General features: G+C 42.8%; 2 protein-coding genes across 2 annotated transcripts; one reads left to right on the forward strand and one right to left on the reverse strand.

The window, feature by feature from the left end:
* Positions 1–2,308: 2,308 nt before the first annotated feature.
* On the reverse strand, positions 2,309–4,508 carry LOC109870263 (cystatin). Its single transcript, XM_031804865.1, has 3 exons — positions 4,173–4,508; positions 3,070–3,174; positions 2,309–2,612 (listed from the first exon to the last, which is right to left on the reverse strand). The coding sequence occupies exons 1-3, from the start codon at positions 4,380–4,382 to the stop codon at positions 2,532–2,534; spliced, it is 396 nt and encodes a 131-aa protein (XP_031660725.1). The 5' UTR covers positions 4,383–4,508; the 3' UTR covers positions 2,309–2,531.
* A 670-nt stretch (positions 4,509–5,178) lies between these two features.
* Positions 5,179–18,369, forward strand: LOC109870261 (epoxide hydrolase 1). The gene is made up of 9 exons (XM_020460687.2): positions 5,179–5,852; positions 7,179–7,404; positions 9,224–9,404; positions 9,622–9,831; positions 11,066–11,195; positions 11,946–12,169; positions 14,097–14,205; positions 14,601–14,726; positions 17,116–18,369. Exons 1-9 carry the CDS (start codon positions 5,830–5,832, stop codon positions 17,315–17,317), a joined length of 1,431 nt encoding a protein of 476 aa, XP_020316276.2. The 5' UTR covers positions 5,179–5,829; the 3' UTR covers positions 17,318–18,369.
* Positions 18,370–20,209: the final 1,840 nt, after the last annotated feature.

The raw sequence follows: 20,209 nt of genomic DNA on the forward strand, positions 1-20,209 counted from the left end.
ATTGCAGCAGAGAAATGGAAGGAAAGGCGGCCAAAGAAGGTGTTGGCTTTGGGGATGATCAGTGAGATATACCTGCTGGAACCATGTGCTATGGGTGGGTGTTGTTATCGTGACCAGTAAGCTGAGATAAGGCAGAGCTTTACCTAGCATAGACTTATAAATGACCTGGAGCCAGTGGGTCTGGTGACGAATATGTAGCGAGTGCCAGCCGACTAGAGCATACAGGTCGCAGTGGTGGGTGGTGTATGGGGCTTTGGTAACAAAACGGATGACACTGTGATAGACTGCATCCAGTTTGCTGAGGAGAGTGTTGGAGGCTATTTTGGTGCAGCTGTGGCCGGGTGAACGTGTGCTACAGGTGGGTGTTGTAAACGTGACCAGTGAACTGAGATAAGATTCAGTTGAAGTTGTAAGTTTATATACACTTTAGCCAATCACATTTAATCTCAGTTTTTCACCATGTCTGACATACAATCCTCGTAAAAATTCAATTTTAGGTCAGTTAGGATCACCACTTTATTTTAAGAATAATAGTGGAGAGTGATTTATTTCAGCTTTAATTTCATTTATCACATTTCCAGTGGGTCAGAAGTTTACATACACTCAATTAGTATTTGGTAGCATTGCCTTTAAATTGTTTATCCTTGGGTCAAACGTTTTGGGTAGCCTTCCACAAGCTTCCCACAATAAATTGGGTGAATTTTGGCCCATTCCTCCTGACAGGGCTGGTGTAACAGAATCAGGTTTGTAGGCCTCCTTGCTCACACAGGCATTTTCAGTTTTGCCCACAAATTGTCTACGGGATTGAGGTCAGGGCTTTGTGATGGCCACTTCCAATACCAGTGGAAGTATACAAAACTCCAGGGCTGGATGGCATACCAGTGGAAGTATACAAAACTCCAGGGCTGGATGGCATACCAGTGGAAGTATACCAAACTCCAGGGCTGGATGGCATACCAGTGGAAGTATACAAAACTCCAGGGCTGGATGGCATACCAGTGGAAGTATTAAGGATGGGAAAACTCCAGGGCTGGATGGCATACCAGTGGAAGTATACAAAACCTTTTTTGATAGACTCAGAGGACCATTATTAGCATGTTTTAACCACTCCTATATAAATGGTAGATTCAGACACGCAACAAGAAGGTCTGATATCATTATTACTGAAACCTGACCCAAGTGGTGTATATATAAAGATCCAGTCCATTAAAAAAATTGGAGACCTCTTACACTTCAGCGTTGTGATGCAAAAATCCTAGCAAAATGCTTGGCGTATAGAATTCAAAAAGTATTGTCAGATATTATTCATCCTAATATGACAGGTGTTTTACATGGACGATACATTGGAGATAATATAAGACAAGTACTGGAAACAATAGAATACTATGAAATATCGGGGACACCAGGCCTGGTTTTCATAGCCGATTTTGGGAAAGGCTTTTGATAAAGTACGACTGGAGTTTATATATAAATGCCTAGCATATTTAAATTTTGTACAATCTCTTATAAAATGGGTTAAAATGATGTATAGTAGGTGTAAAATAGTAAATAATAGCTACATCTCAAAGTTTTCAACTCTAGAGTAAAACAAGGTTGTCCACTATCGGCATATATATTTATTATTGCCATTGAAATGTTAGCTGTTAAGATTAGATCAACCAATAATATTAAGGGATTAGAAATCCGTGGCTTAAAAACTAAGGTGTCATTGTACGCTGATGATTCATGTTTTCTTTTAAAACCACAATTAGAGTCTCTCCACAGCCTCATAGAGGATCTAGATACTTTCGCTAACCTCTCTGGATTAAAACCAAATTATGATAAAATATTACGTATTGGATCACAAAAAAAAAAATGCTAATTTTACATTACCATGTAGTTGACCAATTAAATGGTCTGACGGAGACATACTCGGTATACAAATCCCAAAATACATTTTTATAGAAAGTAGAAAAAAATAGATAAGATCTTGCTACCTTGGAAAGGAAAATACCTGTCTATGTGGAAAAATCACCCTGATTAACTCTTTAGTCATATCACAGTTGAAGGTAAAAGCCGAAGTGTTTATTAGTTTACTCCAACTGGGGGATCGGTGGAAGGGTTTGCGGGGAATAATAATAAAGGGATATTCTTTTAAAAAGTATGTCTATATAGGTGTATGTATGCATGTGTGTATGGATATATATATTTACCCAAAAAATATATGGGGGATTGGAAATGATATAGACAATTACATTGATGGAACTAATATTCTTTCCGCAATATTTAGCTGATCCAACCCTTAAAATAAATAAATAAACAAACCACATGATGTAACAAACCATTTCTTTATTTAGTTCAACTATTGCATAGAGTTTACAAACTATTTTAATACTAAATTTAAGACAAGTTATTTTATTGGTGTGGGAATGAATAAAGTAAGCAAATTATTAGTAGGATTTTTGTTTATATGTTCAGAGGTTGACCAGCATTAGTAATACATTGCACTAGTTATGGGGAAGACTAGACGAAGTCGTCTCTCCTTTGGGTCTTTACGGCTGGCAGTCATTCTTGATCAACTGGATCGCTCCCAGCCAGGGGCGGCTCCACACCTCAAAGGTGCACTGGTTGGTCTGAGGAAACAGGAAGCAACAGGAGTTGGTATGATCACACACCTTCAGCAAGCATAACACATGAGAGAACGTTTGTTGGACATTGCATCTGACTGCCTGAGCTACAAATCACCTTGCATCATAAACAATGTATTATTTGTAGAGTAGTCAGGCAAAATGTACCCACAATAAATCATTGTTTTGATGCTCTCAAACACTGCCAACAGACATTAGTCTATACAAATGTCAACTGAAACTTCCCTTTGCAAACAACTCAATACTGAGCCAATAGTGAAATGGGTAACACGTTACAAGTAGGATTTCCTAACGGTTTATAAGTAGTTAATGTGTTCACTGTTTAACAGGTTATAAACTAAAAATTAACCATTCTTAAGCTGTACATGTAGGAAGCACTGAGCTGAAGTGCCAGTATTTCACACAAACAGATCTGGGACCAGGCTAGCCTAGTGGTCCTTACTGCAGCTGGGTCCTGGTGCACAGCGCAGTCCTTCTCCACACCTCCCTTCCTGCACAGGGTCCTGGCCATCTGCACTGTGAAGATGTACTTCATCCCAGCTACCACCTGTAAGCAGAGGATGGTCAGCACGTCAGACCACGGACATAGAAATCATCCATCTTGAATGAGGAACCTGTTCTAGTGATTCTATTTCTATGGCTAGAACTGAACTACTAAAAACAGTGCAGATGACCGCATGGTTTAACAAATGAGTCCACTGCATAATGGTCAAGTGAGCATTGTTCACTGAGCCAGAGGATACATAAGGCAATGTTCATCTTAATCACATTAGTCCTAGCGTGTTTACTCCCGACAATAGGCTCCCATTGTCTCCACTCATCACCAACTAAGGGATCAACGTCTATGCGTTCTATGGAAAACAATGAACGATGTGGAAGGCTTGTTCCACGACACTAAAGCGTAACCGACCTTACACTGAGTTAAATTATTTTCCAGAGAATGGATAGAACTCTGAGTTGATTATTCCTTTTACGTCAAAACTATAATTTACCACAAGTGTGTTCACCATCCAGCGAAGTAGCTAGCAAGTTGACTAGATGGCTACAGTAGTTTCCGTTGTAACCCAACAAACAGACTTGCTTGTTTAGCTAACCATCAGTCCTAGCAAAATTTGACTTTTGCTTTCAAAAGTAGCTCAAACGTTATTTTTTCCCCCAACTATAGCATTTAATTCTATGGTTCAAACATACCCTGCATTATAGGTAATTATACAAACGGGTGGGTCTAATACTGGATGCTGATAGGTTTAAACCGCATTCCAGACACAGTTTGACCAACTGTGCTGCAGGCAACTATTTAATTACGAATTTTGGCCGACGTTTATTGACACCGGTCATATTCGATAGATGAATTTACGAATGCACATCATTAGTTATTCTGCCTCTGGCACACAGAAGAAATTGTCCTGAAATCAGAGTAGATAGCCAGAGTGAATTTAAGTATTGAACAGCGGGATGATTTTTTTTTTTTAACTACGCTAAACAACGAACGGCCAACACTGACGTCATTCAACTAAATGAAATAATCTTTAAAAAGGGACTGACCTGTTTCTGAGCCTTGACAACCGTGGCCATCTGCCAAACATACAGGTCGTTTGTTCCCTTGTTGTATTCGGCCACAGCGAACTGCAGCGCATCTCTAGTAGCTTGGTCCTTCATATCTGCGTCCATGACGCCCCCCGCGATCACATCGGCGCTCGCCACGATGAATGCCACCGCGAGCAAAGGAACGACGATCTTCCAATTCATGAGCATTTTTCTCGTCTGATATCGGTCTTTACTGCAACTCCGATCGTAACAAGTAACGTTACACCACAACACATCCTCGCCTCCGACGACTTTTATATAAACTTTTATATAAACGCGGTGACGTCACTCGTGCTTGTGGAGGGGTGGGGCTGATTCGGACTCCACTAATAACATCAACACAAAAGCGACCGACTCCATCACACCGACAGTGAACTGTGCGCGAAATGGGACTCATGCGTGCAACGACAGTTAAACATTTAACACATACAGTTTGGTGCAAAAGTTCGATAAAAGCCAACGTGTGCACCACAGAACGAATTGCCTCTGCAACCCAATGCTGCAAGGCAATCGCAGCTCTCCATTGGAAATTAATGGACTGTAATGAAAGTGCAGGGAACAGGTCTCGAATCCTCCACCTTCGAGCCCGAAGTCCCGTGCGCAATCGACTGTGCAGCAAAAGCGTGCTCGAGCGAGTGTCGATTTCCGCGCTTATAAACAATAATAACTGTTGGTGTTGTCGATGCCTAAAAGATGAGAATCCAAGAGATATCACGTAGCTAACCAGAGTTGCCCGTTTTGCAGAACGACTCACCCCGGTTATTTATATGGTTGTAGGTTAAGCTAAATAATTCATTATGGGAAAGTATTATGAAACGCAATGAGAACCTGCACATCAATGGATGTCAAAGATCTAAATCTCTGTAAGTCACACTGAACTAAATAGGCCAAGGCTTTATTGGCTTTAGGGATGATTGGCTATTTATACGTTCCAGCATTAGGCCTACTGTTAGACGTTCTCGGTGTATTAAACAATGGGTTCTTACTTGGGGTGTCAAACTCATTCCACTGAGGGCCGAGTGTCTGCCACTTTTATATTTCTTCTTTCGATTAAGACCTAGACAACCAGGTAAGGTTGATCCTTACAAATTAGTGACCTTAATTCATTAATCAAGAAAACAGGTAGAGCGAAAACCCACAGACACTCTGCCCTCCTTGGAATGAGTTTTACATGGGGCTAGGCTTTATTCGTGATTTGACTTCTGTGCTTGTTATTTAGCCTATGGTGACTGGCCTCAAGTTATTGATGATAGAAACCTGAGAAATGAAATTAGAATTGTATTTTCTTATGATCGTGGTCATAATGGCAATAGTCTAGTGAAATTGTGCTTTCACGACAACTGGCAACTCGGGGGCAAAAACGAGGTCAAATCATGACGTCAGTGATCGAATTTTCAAGTCGGAAAGTCTGAACTTTGGAAAGGTGCGCAGTGTCCCGACTTCGAATTCCAAGTTGGAAAAAAGTTGGGGAAAAATATTTTCCCACTCGGAGCTCATTTGTCCTGAGTTCCCAGTTGACGTGAAAGCTGATTTTTGAACGCGACAAACGTCCAGACTTCTGTCGATGACGCACAGACAGGAGTGCACTTTGAAACTGCAGGACTCTTGAGTAACCATGCAGACAATTGAAGTTCTGAAGTGAGTACTTTTTTTATGTGGATAAATAGGGCGTAATTAATCAAAACATTGCGTAAGAGTATATTCATCGTCTATAGATGTGGTTAAGACTAAAGAGGTCATGGGAACGCAGACAGTCGGGATCGAAGGACTGCGTGTTGGGGGCGTACGGTCAACAAACAAAGTGGATATTCGTCATATCGTGATCGATGTATTGTAACAGACCTACAATTTGGTAACCATTGTTCGATTTGGATATATTTGGCTGTTTTCGCTGCATAACATTTAGAAATCGTCCCTTTCAGGTTTAGAAGGAGTGACCGCAAAATGCTAACTCCCATTTGTATGAACTGGTACTATAGCTAGGATAGAGATATCTGGGTTTAGAGGCAAATCACTCCGCCATTTTCTGGTTGCAAAAATTCTAATAGTTCGCCTAATGTCAGTTTTATTTGACTACAAGCAAGTATGGTACGATGATATTCTACACTATTTAACCCGTTGTGAAATATATCTTCCATTACCACATATAGTAATATCAGCTGCTTGAACCTCGTGTACAAAACACAAAGTAAAAAAAAAACAATTTGAAATGTCGAACATAGAACATATCTACCGCTTCTTAGACTGTCTTTCAATGACAATGACATATGTTGGGTTGCCCAAAAAGTTATGTTTTGCAGCTTTTACTGTAATGCAGTTGATTGGTGAGAAGACGCCATGAAAATATATTAGGGTTGACATCCATACAAGCATTTTATTCAGATTTTTACCTCTGTGTGAAATACCATTTTTTTCCTGGGGGGCAATGAGTGTGTTTGGGAGGTTGAACGAAAGAGTTAAATTCCCATGTGCAAAAATAAAATAAAAAAGCTAGTTAAATGCGTTAACATCGCATTTTCATCTACTGCTAGTTTGGAAACGTTTTGCTTTGGCGCGGCAGGGTAGCCTAGTGGTTAGAGCGTTGGACTAGTAACCGTAAGGTTGCAAGTTCAAATCCCCGAGTTGACAAGGAAAGACGGAAACCAAGATAAAAACGCATTTGCCTACATGGTGAGATTATTATGGACAAAAGAGAGAAATGTTTGTTTGTCAAACGGCAGACAAGCGTTGATCATGTCACCAGAATAAGACCCTCGTTATATTTTGGAACGAGGCATCAAGTTCATCAACTTGCACATAAATCATAATTGTGTTTTCTCGACATTTAGAAAGTTTACCAACAAATGTTCTGTTTTCATCAGGCCTGTCGTTATGTTGATTTAATATGTACTTTACGCGGCATTGAATGGAAACTGGTTTGTGAAAACTTTTACATTTCCGGGTTGTTTGTGTGTTATATTCCAGACAGGCCCTCTCCAGCCTGGATCCTACCCAGCAGCAGCAGCTCTTGGTGGCCGGGTCTGCGGTGGCCGTGGGCGGGCTGCTGACCTGTTATTACTGGGTGTATCAAGGGACGAAGACCAAGCGCATTCCAATAGGGGATGGGTGGTGGGGGGCAGGAGAGAAGCCTCAGTCAGAGGATGAGAAGGTTTTCCCCTTTCAGGTCCAGACTTCCGATGAAGAGATACAGGTAGGGTAATAAGGGGGTGAAACTTTATATCAAGTTCATAGTTGCTGCAAGTCTTACTGTCAGTTTCTGGGCACTAACTGGTTCAATCCACTTTGTTTAAACTTAAATTTGCCAACATATTGTGACATGGAATCTATATGTAAAATATATTTAGATTTGAAAGAAGTAAACTGTTGTTTGAGGGTGAAATTTCAACCACAGGATTATGACATCATGATAATCAAATTTCAACAGGCAATTGTATAAAATATGTTTAATTTGTATATTTAAAACAATGTCAGATCATCATTTCTATCCACTGTCGGAAATAAAAACTGCAGGGAAGAAACAATAGGCTGGGCAGCACCTCCTGTTGGAGAATTGATGTATCTACAGCTACCCTTTGGTATCCCATTCAGGGTATTATCAAAGCCCAGCCATTATATTTATCACAGACTATTACAAATGTGCTATCATGAGAAGGATTGTTGTGAGATCTCCAGTTAAAAATTAAATAGATTCACTGTCGCTATTAAAGTCATTCCAAAGGGAAGGTGTAACAGATCCAATTAAATGGGACTTTATCTCTCATACATGATCAATGAGACGATAATAGTGAGTAAAAGTGACAAGGAGCAGGATCAATAGATACTAATATATACATGTAAACAGGATCAATAGATACTAATATATACATGTAAACAGGATCAATAGATACTAATATATACATGTAAACAGGATCAATAGATACTAATATATACATGTAAACAGGATCAATAGATACTAATATATACATGTAAACAGGATCAATAGATACTAATATATACATGTAAACAGGATCAATAGATACTAATATATATATACATGTAAACAGGATCAATAGATACTAATATATATACATGTAAACAGGATCAATAGATACTAATATATATACATGTAAACAGGATCAATAGATACTAATATATATACATGTAAACAGGATCAATAGATACTAATATATATACATGTAAACAGGATCAATAGATACTAATATATATACATGTAAACAGGATCAATAGATACTAATATATATACATGTAAACAGGATCAATAGATACTAATATATATACAGGTAAACAGGATCAATAGATACTAATATATATACATGTAAACAGGATCAATAGATACTAATATATATACATGTAAATAGCAGCAGCGTAAATTGTCTGAGCGGGTAGACTCCTGTGGATGGACAGAGTCTGTGTGGATGGACAGAGTCCGTGTGGATAGTCTGTGGGGGAGGGAGGGAGAACAGTATTTGTTAGCTTCATGGCCAGCAGATAGAAGTTGTTGTTGAGTCTGTTTGGCTGGGCCTTGATGCAACAGTACCCCCTGCTGGACGGGGAGCATGGAGAACAGTGATCCTCAACTGCAATATTGGTCATTTGGTTCTGCTCTCAGATGAAGCACAGTGGTAATACATGAATCTGTTGTATGAATAAACAAAATATCTGACATTGTCTTCCCTATTTGCAGTAATATACATTTCGGTAACAATTAAACCCAAAATCAGACATTGTTTTTCCATTGGAATTTGGTTGTGCTTTTATATGGTTGAAAGTGTAGTGAAAACACATTGGAAATTCAATGAACTTTTATCTTTTTGAGTGGGGGAGTATAGGTTGTAATCTCATTGATCGTCTCAACTAAATATTATCCATGTTGAAGTGACGTGGTGCCCAGTGAGTTATGATTGAGTATCTTTTAATTTCATGTGATAATCAAGGGAACATGTAACATTGTGACCACAACAGGCCTAACACAGGTCTTCCTCCTCCTCCATCATCATCCTCCTCTACAGGACTTGTATGACCGTATTGACAGGACCCGGTACACTGAACCACTGAAGGACACAGGCTTCCAGTACGGCTTCAACTCTACCTACCTGAAGAAGGTGGTCTCCCACTGGAGGCATCAATTTAACTGGAAGAAGCAGATTGCAATACTCAACAAGTATCCTCAATTCAAAACCAATATCGAGGGTTAGTAGGCCTTGATGATCACATCATGATCTTTATAGTGGCAGTTTCTGTCTCTCACTCTGTTTGGCATTTGTCAGACATAATCATTAAAGTCAGTTTAAATGTTGATATAAAGAATAAGGCATTTATAAAAGGCTCATACATGCTTATAACAAGTTACCCCAATGTTTTACCCACTGCTCCCCGTCCTCTAACCCCCTGACTCCTCTTCCTTCAGGTTTGGATGTACACTTCATCCATGTGCGTCCACCTCACCGTGAGGGCCAGAGGGTGTTGCCTCTAATGCTGGTGCATGGCTGGCCTGGCTCTGTCTATGAGTTCTATAGGATCCTGCCCTTACTCACTAACTCGCTGGACAGTCTGGCTTTCGAAGTCATCTGCCCCTCCATCCCAGGATATGGCTTCTCTGAGGCCCCTCATAAGCAAGGTGAGGACTCGCATTCTTTAAAGCAGGGGTGTCAAACTCACTCTGCCGTAGGGGCCGCATTCGGTCTTCGACGAGGTCCAAACGGCTGCACTGAAAATGTGTTATATATATATACTCTCCGTCAACAACTGACAGCCTAGCTTTCATTTAGGTGAATATTAGCGAGCTGGACACAGTCAAGAAACTGTACAAATGTACACTGAACAAAAATCTGAATGCAACATGCAAAGGGTTGGTCCCATGTTTCATGAGCTGAAATAAAATGACCCAGACATTTTCCATACGCACAGAAAGCTTATTTCTGAATGTTGTCCACAAATGAGTTTCCATCCCTGTGGCATATCAACTTACTGATTAAACAGCATGATCATTACACAGGTGCACCTTGTTCTGAGGACAATAGAAGGCCACTCTAAAATGTACAGTATTGTCACACAACACAATGAGACAGATGTCTCAAGTTGTGAGGGTGTGTGTAATTGGCATGTTGACTGCAGGATTGTCAACCAGGAATGGCCACCAGAGCTGTTGCCAGAGAATTGAATGTTAATTTCTCTACTATAAGCTGCCTCCAACATTGTTTTAGAGAATCTGGCAGTACATCCAACCTGCCTCACAACCACAGAGCACCTGTAACCAGCCCAGGACCTCCACAACCGGCTTTGTCACCTGCGGGATCGTATGAGACCAGCCACTCGGACAGCTGAATAAACTGTGGGTTTACACAACCGAAGATATTCTGCACAAACGGTCAGAACCGTCTCAGGAAGCTCATCTACGTGCCCGTCGTCCTCCCCAGGGTCTTGACCTGACTGCAGTTCGGCGTCGTAACTGACTTCAGAGAGCAAATGCTCATCTTCGATGGCCACTGGCACACTAAGTGACTTATTATGTATCTCTATCTGGTTCTATCAACTCCACACCACAGTAATACAGGGTTAGGTTACAGTAACCCCATCATGACAGGCTGGAGGAGTTGTAGAACCTAGAATAGCAATAAATATCCCACTAATACTGTTTATTTTTTTTATTAATCAAGCAAGGAGATTCAAGGTTTTGTTTTTGTTATTTTCTGATTGTGGTAATTCATCTTTTTGGCTTTTTAACCCGGCCCTATTTAGTAAAGTTACTATGAGTAACTAATCTATTCCTAGTATAGGGAATTAAGGGCTATGGTCTTCTGTGGTGTCATACTAATATGTCTGCTCTTCTTCTGTGGTGTCCCTCCCTGCAGGGTTTGACACTCTGGCTGCAGCGAGGGTCTTCCACAAGCTGATGGAGCGTCTGGGTTTCTCAGACTATTATCTGCAGGGAGGAGACTGGGGCTCAATCATCACTACTAACATGGCCCAGATGAAGCCAGAGTAAGAACAAGTCTCCTCTTTTCTAGATAAGTGCACTTGCACATTCCCCTTCATGGATTTTAAAGCATATAATTGATGTAACCATTGGCTGGAGTGAGTTGCCCGCAGTGTCTAATCCATGAGGGGGCAAAACGTGTTGATATTTGTTGATTTGTTAGGTGGGAACAATATGGTGGAAGAACCTCCTCTATACTGATTCTACCTATCCAGACCCTTCAGATACACAGCTCCACCACTATACTGATTCTACCTATCCAGACCCTTCAGATACACAGCTCCACCACTATACTGATTCTACCTATCCAGACCCTTCAGATACACAGCTCCACCACTATACTGATTCTACCTATCCAGACCCTTCAGATACACAGCTCCACCACTATACTGATTCTACCTATCCAGACCCTTCACATCTGCAAATATCGAAGGGTTAGGGTGGCGTATCCCGATCTCGCTCCTGGGGACTCCAGGGTGTGCACATTTGGGTGTTTGCTGTACAGCACTACACAGCTGATTTAACTCATCGAGATTGAGTATTTGAATTCACTGTGTAGTGCTAGAGCAAAGAAAAACACAACGTGTACCCCTTGTGGTCCCCAGGACTGAGTTTGGGAAACGCTAGGTCACCGGGACATTTAGTGTACACAGAATAAAATGTCTTCAGAACATCAACACTGTAACCATCAAGCAGAAAGATTTCTCTGTTGGATGACCACACTCTATATCTTCTCTTCCTGTGCTACTGTGTAGGTGTGTAAAGGGTCTCCACCTCAACATGTTAACTAACAAAATGAGGGGGTTCGGTGTCCTGTTTTCAATCCTGATTGGCCGCTACCTGCCATGGCTGGTTGGGTTCACCCGGGAGGATGTCAGGAGGTTGTTTGGTTCAGTAGGTTTCATGGAAAGGAACTTCTATGAGATCATCAGAGAGACTGGCTACCTGCACATCCAGGGCACCAAGCCAGACTCCGCTGGTGAGAATGTCATCACACAACTTTTTTTACCTGATATTTCACCTGGCGTTTTGATGATCCACAACTCCCAGGCTTGTTGTTTGAGCATGAGACTGAAAGGACTGCTTTGTTGGTCAGTTTTTACCATCGGTCTGTAGTACTCGTCACACCACCACACACACCTGGTGATATGCTTGATCCAGACTTGCTGCAGCTCTCTGTCCCCCTGATTGATGAATCATTAACCCATATTTTTAACTTGATGATTTATATCTGGTACTGGCACCAAGGTTTGGAAGATGGCCCATGTACTCCAACCTTCGAAGGTGGTGACCATTGTGCCCTAAATCATTATTGGCCTGTTTCTAAACATTCTTGCCTAGCTAAAGTATTAGAATCCTTGATTAAATCTCAGCTAAGATCTTTTGTCTTGGAAATGTATTCTAAAATTAAATAAGTTAGTGCTATGACCTGGTCTAAACCAACTCATTGTTAACCTGTCCCTGACTGAGTCTATAATACCAACATGTTTCAAGCAGACCACCATAGTCCCTGTGTCCAAGAACACCAAGGTAACCTGCCTAAATGACTAACGACCCGTAGCACTCAAGTCTGTAGCCATGAAGTGCTTTGAAAGGCTGGTCATGGCTCACATCAACACCATTATCCCAGAAACCCTAGACACAGATCCACAGATGACGGCGTCTTAATTGCACTCCACACTGCACTTTCCTATCTGAACAAAAGGATCACCTATGTGAGAATGCTATTCATTGACTACAGCTCAGCACCATAGTGCCCTCAAAGCTTATCACTAAGCTAAGGTCCCTGGGACTAAACAGCTCCCTCTGCAACTGATCCTAGACTTCCTGATGGGCTGCCCCCTGGTGGTAAGGATAAGCAACAATACATCTCCCACGCTGATCCTCAAGACGGGGGCCCCTCAGGGGTGCATGCTCAGTCCCCTCCTGTACTCCCTGTTCACCCATAACTGCATGGCCAACACCATCATCAAGTTTGCTAATGACACAACAGCGGCAGGCCTGATCACTGACAACGATGAGACAGTCTATAGGGAGGTCAGAGACCTGGCAGTGTGGTGCCAGGATAACAACCTCTCCGTCAATGTGATCAAGGCGACGGAGATAATCGTGGCTACAGGAAAAGGAGGGCTGAGCACACCCCCATTCTCATCGACGGGGCTGTAGTGGAGCAGGTTGAGAGCTTCAAACTACCATGGTCCAAACACACCAAGACAGTCGTGAAGAGGGCACGACAACACCCATTCCCCCTCAGGAGACTGAAAAGATTGAGGGTGCTGATGTGAGCCATGAACAGCCTTTCAAAGCACTTCATGGCTACAGACCTTGAGTGCTACGGGTCGTTAGTCATTTATGCAGGTTACCTTGGCCGTTCTTGGGCACAGGGACTATGGTAATCTGCTTGAAACGTGTAGGTATTACAGACTCTGTCAGGGAGAGGTTGAAAATGTCAGGTTAGACACTTGGTCAGCGCATGCTCGGAGTACACGTCCTGGTAATCCGTCTGGCCTTGTGAATGTTGACCTGTTTTTAAAGGTCTACTCACATCAGCTACGGAGAGCATGATCACACAGTCGTCCAGAACAGCTGGTGCTCTCATGCAGCTGTTGTTCCACAAATAAGGTCTATCGTCAAAATGGTCTTACATTTTATGTTTCGGTGCCTCAAGGGCAATTCAGAAAGCTTAGTGATGACCTTATTACTGATGAATGTGTTTATTATTATTGTTTTTCTTTCTTTCTGGGTTTGTATTTCGTGTGTATTGTATGTATTTCAGGGCTGTAAAAGAGACCATGGTTTCAGTATGACTCCCTGGTCAAATAAATTAATGCAAGGACACACAGACCTCTGATAGTTTAGCTGTAGTAGTACGTACTAATCATATTGTGAAATGTCTCCCCCTGCAGGTTATGGAGTGAATGACTCTCCAGTAGGCCTGGCTGCTTACATACTGGAGAAGTTCTCTACCTGGACTGACTTCAACAACAGGGACTTGGAAGATGGGGGGCTGGAGAGGTACAAGCTACAGTTCAGCCTGTTTATTTTGGGTTGTGAGTGTAGAAATATATACTTTTTAGGGGGTAAATGTATTGCTGTCTCATCAATTACTCCAAATAATGGTCAGATCTGCCAAAACTGTAGGGGAAACATTCAATACAACTTTATTTGTCCCAGCAAAACAATGAACCTATTCTATTTAAAAGCACATGTTGCCTTGGTAGCATCCATTCACAGGCCTTTTCACATGACAGCAAACGGGAAAAACTGAAACAGGGACTTCCTGGGTTGTATTTATTAGTGCACACTGTAGCAAAACATTTTGCAACTGGAAAAGTGTTTCTTATTGGAGAATGAATAAAACCCAGGGCTGTTGATTGGTTCATTGAGAGAGCCTGGTTCCTGTCTTTTAGGAAGTTCACCCTGGACGACCTGCTGACCAACATCATGATCTACTGGACCACCGGCTCCATCGTGTCCTCCATGAGGTTCTACAAGGAGAACTTAAAGACCAACATTGACAACAGACTGGATAATAAGTGAGTTTTTATGTGTGGTGGCAGAGTTCTCCAGTATGACACAGGCTGTTCCTACAGGGTCTGCCCAGTTTAATATGACACGGGCTGTTCCTACAGGGTCTGTCCAGTTTAATATGACACGGGCTGTCCCTACAGGGTCTGTCCATTTAATATGACACGGGCTGTTCCTACAGGGTCTGCCCAGTTTAATATGACATGGGCTGTTCCTACAGGGTCTGCCCAGTTTAATATGACATGGGCTGTTCCTACAGGGTCTGTCCATTTAATATGACACGGGCTGTTCCTACAGGGCCTGTCCAGTTTAATATGACATGGGCTGTTCCTACAGGGCCTGTCCAGTTTAATATTACACGGGCTGTTCCTACAGGGCCTGTCCAGTTTAATATGACATGGGCTGTTCCTACAGGGTCTGTCCAGTTTAATATGACACGGGCTGTTCCTACAGGGTCTGTCCAGTTTAATATGACATGGGCTGTTCCTACAGGGCCTGTCCAGTTTAATATGACACGGGCTGTTCCTACAGGGCCTGTCCAGTTTAATATGACACGGGCTGTTCCTACAGGGCCTGTCCAGTTTAATATGACACGGGCTGTTCCTACAGGGTCTGTCCATTTAATATGACACGGGCTGTTCCTACAGGGCCTGTCCAGTTTAATATGACACGGGCTGTTCCTACAGGGCCTGTCCAGTTTAATATGACACGGGCTGTTCCTACAGGGCCTGTCCAGTTTAATATGACACGGGCTGTTCCTACAGGGCCTGTCCATTTAATATGACACGGGCTGTTCCTACAGGGTCTGTCCATTTCATATGACATGGGCTGTTCCTACAGGGTCTGTCCAGTTTAATATGACATGGGCTGTTCCTACAGGGCCTGTCCAGTTTAATATGACACGGGCTGTTCCTACAGGGCCTGTCCAGTTTAATATGACATGGGCTGTTCCTACAGGGCCTGTCCAGTTTAATATGACACGGGCTGTTCCTACAGGGTCTGTCCATTTAATATGACACGGGCTGTTCCTACAGGGTCTGTCCATTTAATATGACACGGGCTGTTCCTACAGGGCCTGTCCAGTTTAATATGACACGGGCTGTTCCTACAGGGTCTGTCCATTTAATATGACACGGGCTGTTCCTACAGGGCCTGTCCAGTTTAATATGACACGGGCTGTTCCTACAGGGTCTGTCCATTTAATATGACACGGGCTGTTCCTACAGGGCCTGTCCAGTTTAATATGACACGGGCTGTTCCTACAGGGTCTGTCCATTTAATATGACACGGGCTGTTCCTACAGGGCCTGTCCAGTTTAATATGACATGGGCTGTTCCTACAGGGCCTGTCCATTTAATATGACACGGGCTGTTCCTACAGGGCCTGTCCATTTAATATGACACGGGCTGTTCCTACAGGGCCTGTCCATTTAATATGACACGGGCTGTTCCTACAGGGCCTGTCCATTTAATATGACACGGGCTGTTCCTACAGGGCCTGTCCAGTTTAATATGACATGGGCTGTTCCTACAGGGCCTGTCCATTTAATATGACACGGGCTGTTCCTACAGGGCCTGTCCATTTAATATGACACGGGCTGTTCCTACAGGGCCTGTCCAGTTTAATATGACACGGGCTGTTCCTACAGGGCCTGTCCATTTAATATGACACGGGCTGTCCCTACAGGGCCTGTCCAGTTTAATATGACACGGGCTGTCCCTACAGGGCCTGTCCATTTAATATGACACGGGCTGTTCCTACAGGGCCTGTCCATTTAATATGACACGGGCTGTTCCTACAGGGCCTGTCCATTTAATATGACACGGGCTGTTCCTACAGGGCCTGTCCATTTAATATGACACGGGCTGTTCCTACAGGGTCTGTCCATTTAATATGACACGGGCTGTTCCTACAGGGTCTGTCCATTTAATATGACACGGGCTGTTCCTACAGGGTCTGTCCATTTAATATGACACGGGCTGTTCCTACAGGGCCTGTCCATTTAATATGACACGGGCTGTTCCTACAGGGCCTGTCCATTTAATATGACACGGGCTGTCCCTACAGGGCCTGTCCATTTAATATGACACGGGCTGTTCCTACAGGGCCTGTCCATTTAATATGACACGGGCTGTTCCTAATAAAACAATAAGCCTAATAATACATGCTAAGGGACGTATAGTACATGTTGTAGTTTTATGTGATCCTTGCGGGACTTGAACCCATGATCATTCTTGCTTTGTGTTTTGATAACAGGCTCCCAATAATGAGATGTTCTAGGCAGTTGTTTTCTACCTACTTTAGTTGAATGCACTGATTGTGAGACACACTACTAAAACTGTCTGTTATGACAAAATGTAAATGTGGTGTTTATTAACCTGGTTCTCTTGTCCTCAGTACGGGGGTGTATGTTCCTACAGGCCTGGCTGCGTTCCCCAACGAGCTAATGCACGTGCCCCAGTTGTGGGCTAGAGCCAAGTTCAGGAACATCTACTCCTACTCTTACATGCCCCGAGGAGGCCACTTCGCTGCCTTCGAGGAGCCACAGCTCCTGGCTGACGACCTGCTGCAGTTTGTGAAGAAGGTGGAGAAGTTGTAGAGTTGATGGATACAAGAGGTCGACTCTCCACTCCTGCCAAGTGCCTGGAAGAAAAACCAGCAGAACGTGACATTACAGCTTGGAATTGTAGCTTTGTACTAAAAACATTAATGTTAAACTAAGATATAAAACCAGAAGCACTGTCTGATTATCAGGTAAATACTTGGTCAATCAGTGATGTTAACACTGCAATATGATCATGCTCAGTGATTGTGTTGGTGTAATATTAAGGCTATACAGTCAACATAATGGACCTATACTGTAATAATGTAATGATCAGCACTTCAATACAGATGTCTTCCAGGTTGCACAACCACTGTGTGAAAGCAGCCTAAAATCACAGATGTCTTTTCTTGTTGCAGTAATGAAATACTTCTATAGTATACTGCTGTGCTGCTATAGTGTACTATACTACTGCTGTAATCGTGTCTATTGTGACGACCCTGTAAGGCAGGGATGTCAAACTCAGTCCACAGAGGGTCAAGTGTCTGTGGGTTTTCCTTTCAATTAAGACCAGTTGATGGGTTCTGTACTAATTAGTGACCTTTAATCAAGGAAGGAGAGGAAGGCGTTTTAAATGTGTTGGTGTAATATTAAGGCTATACAGTCAACATAATGGACCTATACTGTAATAATGAAATGATCAGCACTTCAATACTGATGTCTTCCAGATTGCAAAAAAAGGTACTGTAATGTCCTGGACATGTGCTGTTGTTTGTGCTGTAGTGTCTTCCTATGCTTTATTCATTAATCAAGTAGCGACAACCCCTGTAGACACTCGGCCCTCTGTGGAACGTGTTTGACACTTCCTGTTTAGTGTCTGATATTTGTGGGACTGGTTCCCAGGAGTGATCTGGACACAGCTTAAGTTTAGTCCTGGACTAAAAGTATATTTCAATGGTAGTGTTCCATTGAGCATGGTTTTTAGTCTAGGTCTAGATTAAGCCTAATCTATGTCCCAGAAACCATGATGAATTTTCTGTGGACCCCAGGAAGACCAGCAGTCACTAAGGGGTCAGCTTATGAGGATCCAAATAAACAAATTAAATTAACATCAAGTCAATAACTCACAAAATGTTGAACACAATGTAAACTTTTGTATGCTGCAAAATGTGTATAATTCAAATTAACCATGTAATTTAGTGATCCAGTTTAGACTGACATACAGTACTGTCTATTTCAGAAACATTTTAAGCAATAGAAAACCGAGACATTATACAGTTTCAACCAGATGACAAGTAGGTATACAGGTCACAAAGTAATTTAGGAGGCTATATACAGTCACAACACCAACACTGCTTTCATTACTTCACATACCCAAGCTACACCAGACAACATATCAATTTCAGTCATAATGTAGAGGTGATGCCAGTCTATAGAAACATAGACCCTGGACTGGGTTCAGGGTTACGGAGAGAGAGAGTCGTACCTGACAGAGAGAGGGGTAGACATGTCAACACCTCTGTAGTCTCAAATTGAGTGCTGATCTAGGACCAGGTACCCTCTGTCCATGTCTTTGTGACATAAAAGGTCAAACTGACTTTAGATCAGCACTCCAGTTTGGCCTTTTCGATCAGTATGAGCAGGTTTATATAGACTGAATTCAAACTTCACATCGCTCTAGTATAGGCTACTTATCCGAAAGAACGATAAGCAAAATGCCTCCGATAAGTGATTCAGATTCAGACAACTTTAATGTTCTCAGAGGCAATTCATGTGGTAGTCATTAAACAGATCACATTTTAAAATAAATAGCAAAGGATATTTACAAGCAAATAGGCAGGATTTGATGCTGTCAATGACTTTCAGTTCATCCCAGCTTTCTCCTAGATCAGCACTCCTACTCTGAGAAACGTTATGATCATGGCCTCCTGTCATCTCATACTATGGCTGTGGACAGAGCACTAACGTGTCTCTTCACCCGCGTGGGGACCTTAACATCCAGTTTGGGTCAGAACCACCCCACAGCCCCTATGGGCCAGATCCATGGCCCTGTGCCGGACAGGTTTAGTGTCAGACAAGTCAAGTTCCCTTGTTGTATTCGGCCACGGCGAACTGCAGCGCGTCTCTAGTAGCTTGGTCCTTCATATCTGCGTCCACGACATCACCCGGTGATGAGCATTTTTCCCGTCTGATAGCGGTCTTTATTGCAACTCCGATCGTATCAAGTAACGTTACACCACAACACATCCTCGCCTCCGACGACTTTTATATGAACGTGTTGAGGTCACTTCTGATTGTTGAGAGGTGGGGCTTGATTCTGATTCCACTAATCACTTCAATTAAAAACCTAACGCCTCCATCACACCGACAGTGAGGAATTTGCGCTAATTGGGACGAAGCATCGTCTGGAAATGTGTGCAACAAAAGTTAACCATTCACCTTCTGCTACCATTTCTGTCAAACCATTTAATGCATACAGTTTAGAGTGGCATGCCCCGTTTTATTTGCTTGTGTAACGGATGTGAAACGGCTAGCTTAGTTAGTGGTGCGCGCTAAATATCGTTTCAATCAGAGACGTCACTTGCTCTGAGACCTTGAAGTAGTTCCGTAGGGCCGCGGCTTTTGTGGAGCGATGGGTAACGATGCTTCGAGGGGTCCGAAACATAAAGCCGCCCTGCTTCCTCCCACAGTGTCCGCTTAACCCGGAAGCCAGCTAAAGTGTCAGAGGAAACTCCGTACACCGGGAGACCATGTCAGTGCACATGCGCCCGGCCCGCCACAGGAGTCGCTAGAGTGCGATGGGACAAGGACATCCAGGCCGGGCAAACCCTCCCTTAACCTGGACGACGCTGGACCAATTGTGCGCCGCCTCATCGGTCTCGCGGTCGCTGCCAGCTCCAGTACAGCCTGGGGATCAAACCCGGATCTGTAGTAATGCCTCTAGCATGG

Source organism: Oncorhynchus kisutch, linkage group LG25, assembly GCF_002021735.2.
Source record: "Oncorhynchus kisutch isolate 150728-3 linkage group LG25, Okis_V2, whole genome shotgun sequence".
Taxonomy (NCBI): domain Eukaryota; kingdom Metazoa; phylum Chordata; class Actinopteri; order Salmoniformes; family Salmonidae; genus Oncorhynchus; species Oncorhynchus kisutch.

What these genes read in the sequence shown, in the direction of transcription:
- LOC109870263 (XM_031804865.1), bottom strand. Translation starts at nt 4,382, where the DNA reads ATGCTCATGAATTGGAAGATCGTCGTTCCTTTGCTCGCGGTGGCATTC. An exon ending in TTGTCAAGGCTCAGAAACAG is followed by an intron (nt 3,175 to 4,172) that starts GTCAGTCCCTTT and finishes CTCTGCTTACAG; the next exon opens with GTGGTAGCTGGGATGAAGTA. An exon ending in TGCACCAGGACCCAGCTGCA is followed by an intron (nt 2,613 to 3,069) that starts GTAAGGACCACT and finishes CTGTTTCCTCAG; the next exon opens with ACCAACCAGTGCACCTTTGA.
- LOC109870261 (XM_020460687.2), top strand. Translation starts at nt 5,830, where the DNA reads ATGCAGACAATTGAAGTTCTGAA. An exon ending in CACCAAGCCAGACTCCGCTG is followed by an intron (nt 12,170 to 14,096) that starts GTGAGAATGTCA and finishes CTCCCCCTGCAG; the next exon opens with GTTATGGAGTGAATGACTCT. An exon ending in GAAGATGGGGGGCTGGAGAG is followed by an intron (nt 14,206 to 14,600) that starts GTACAAGCTACA and finishes CCTGTCTTTTAG; the next exon opens with GAAGTTCACCCTGGACGACC.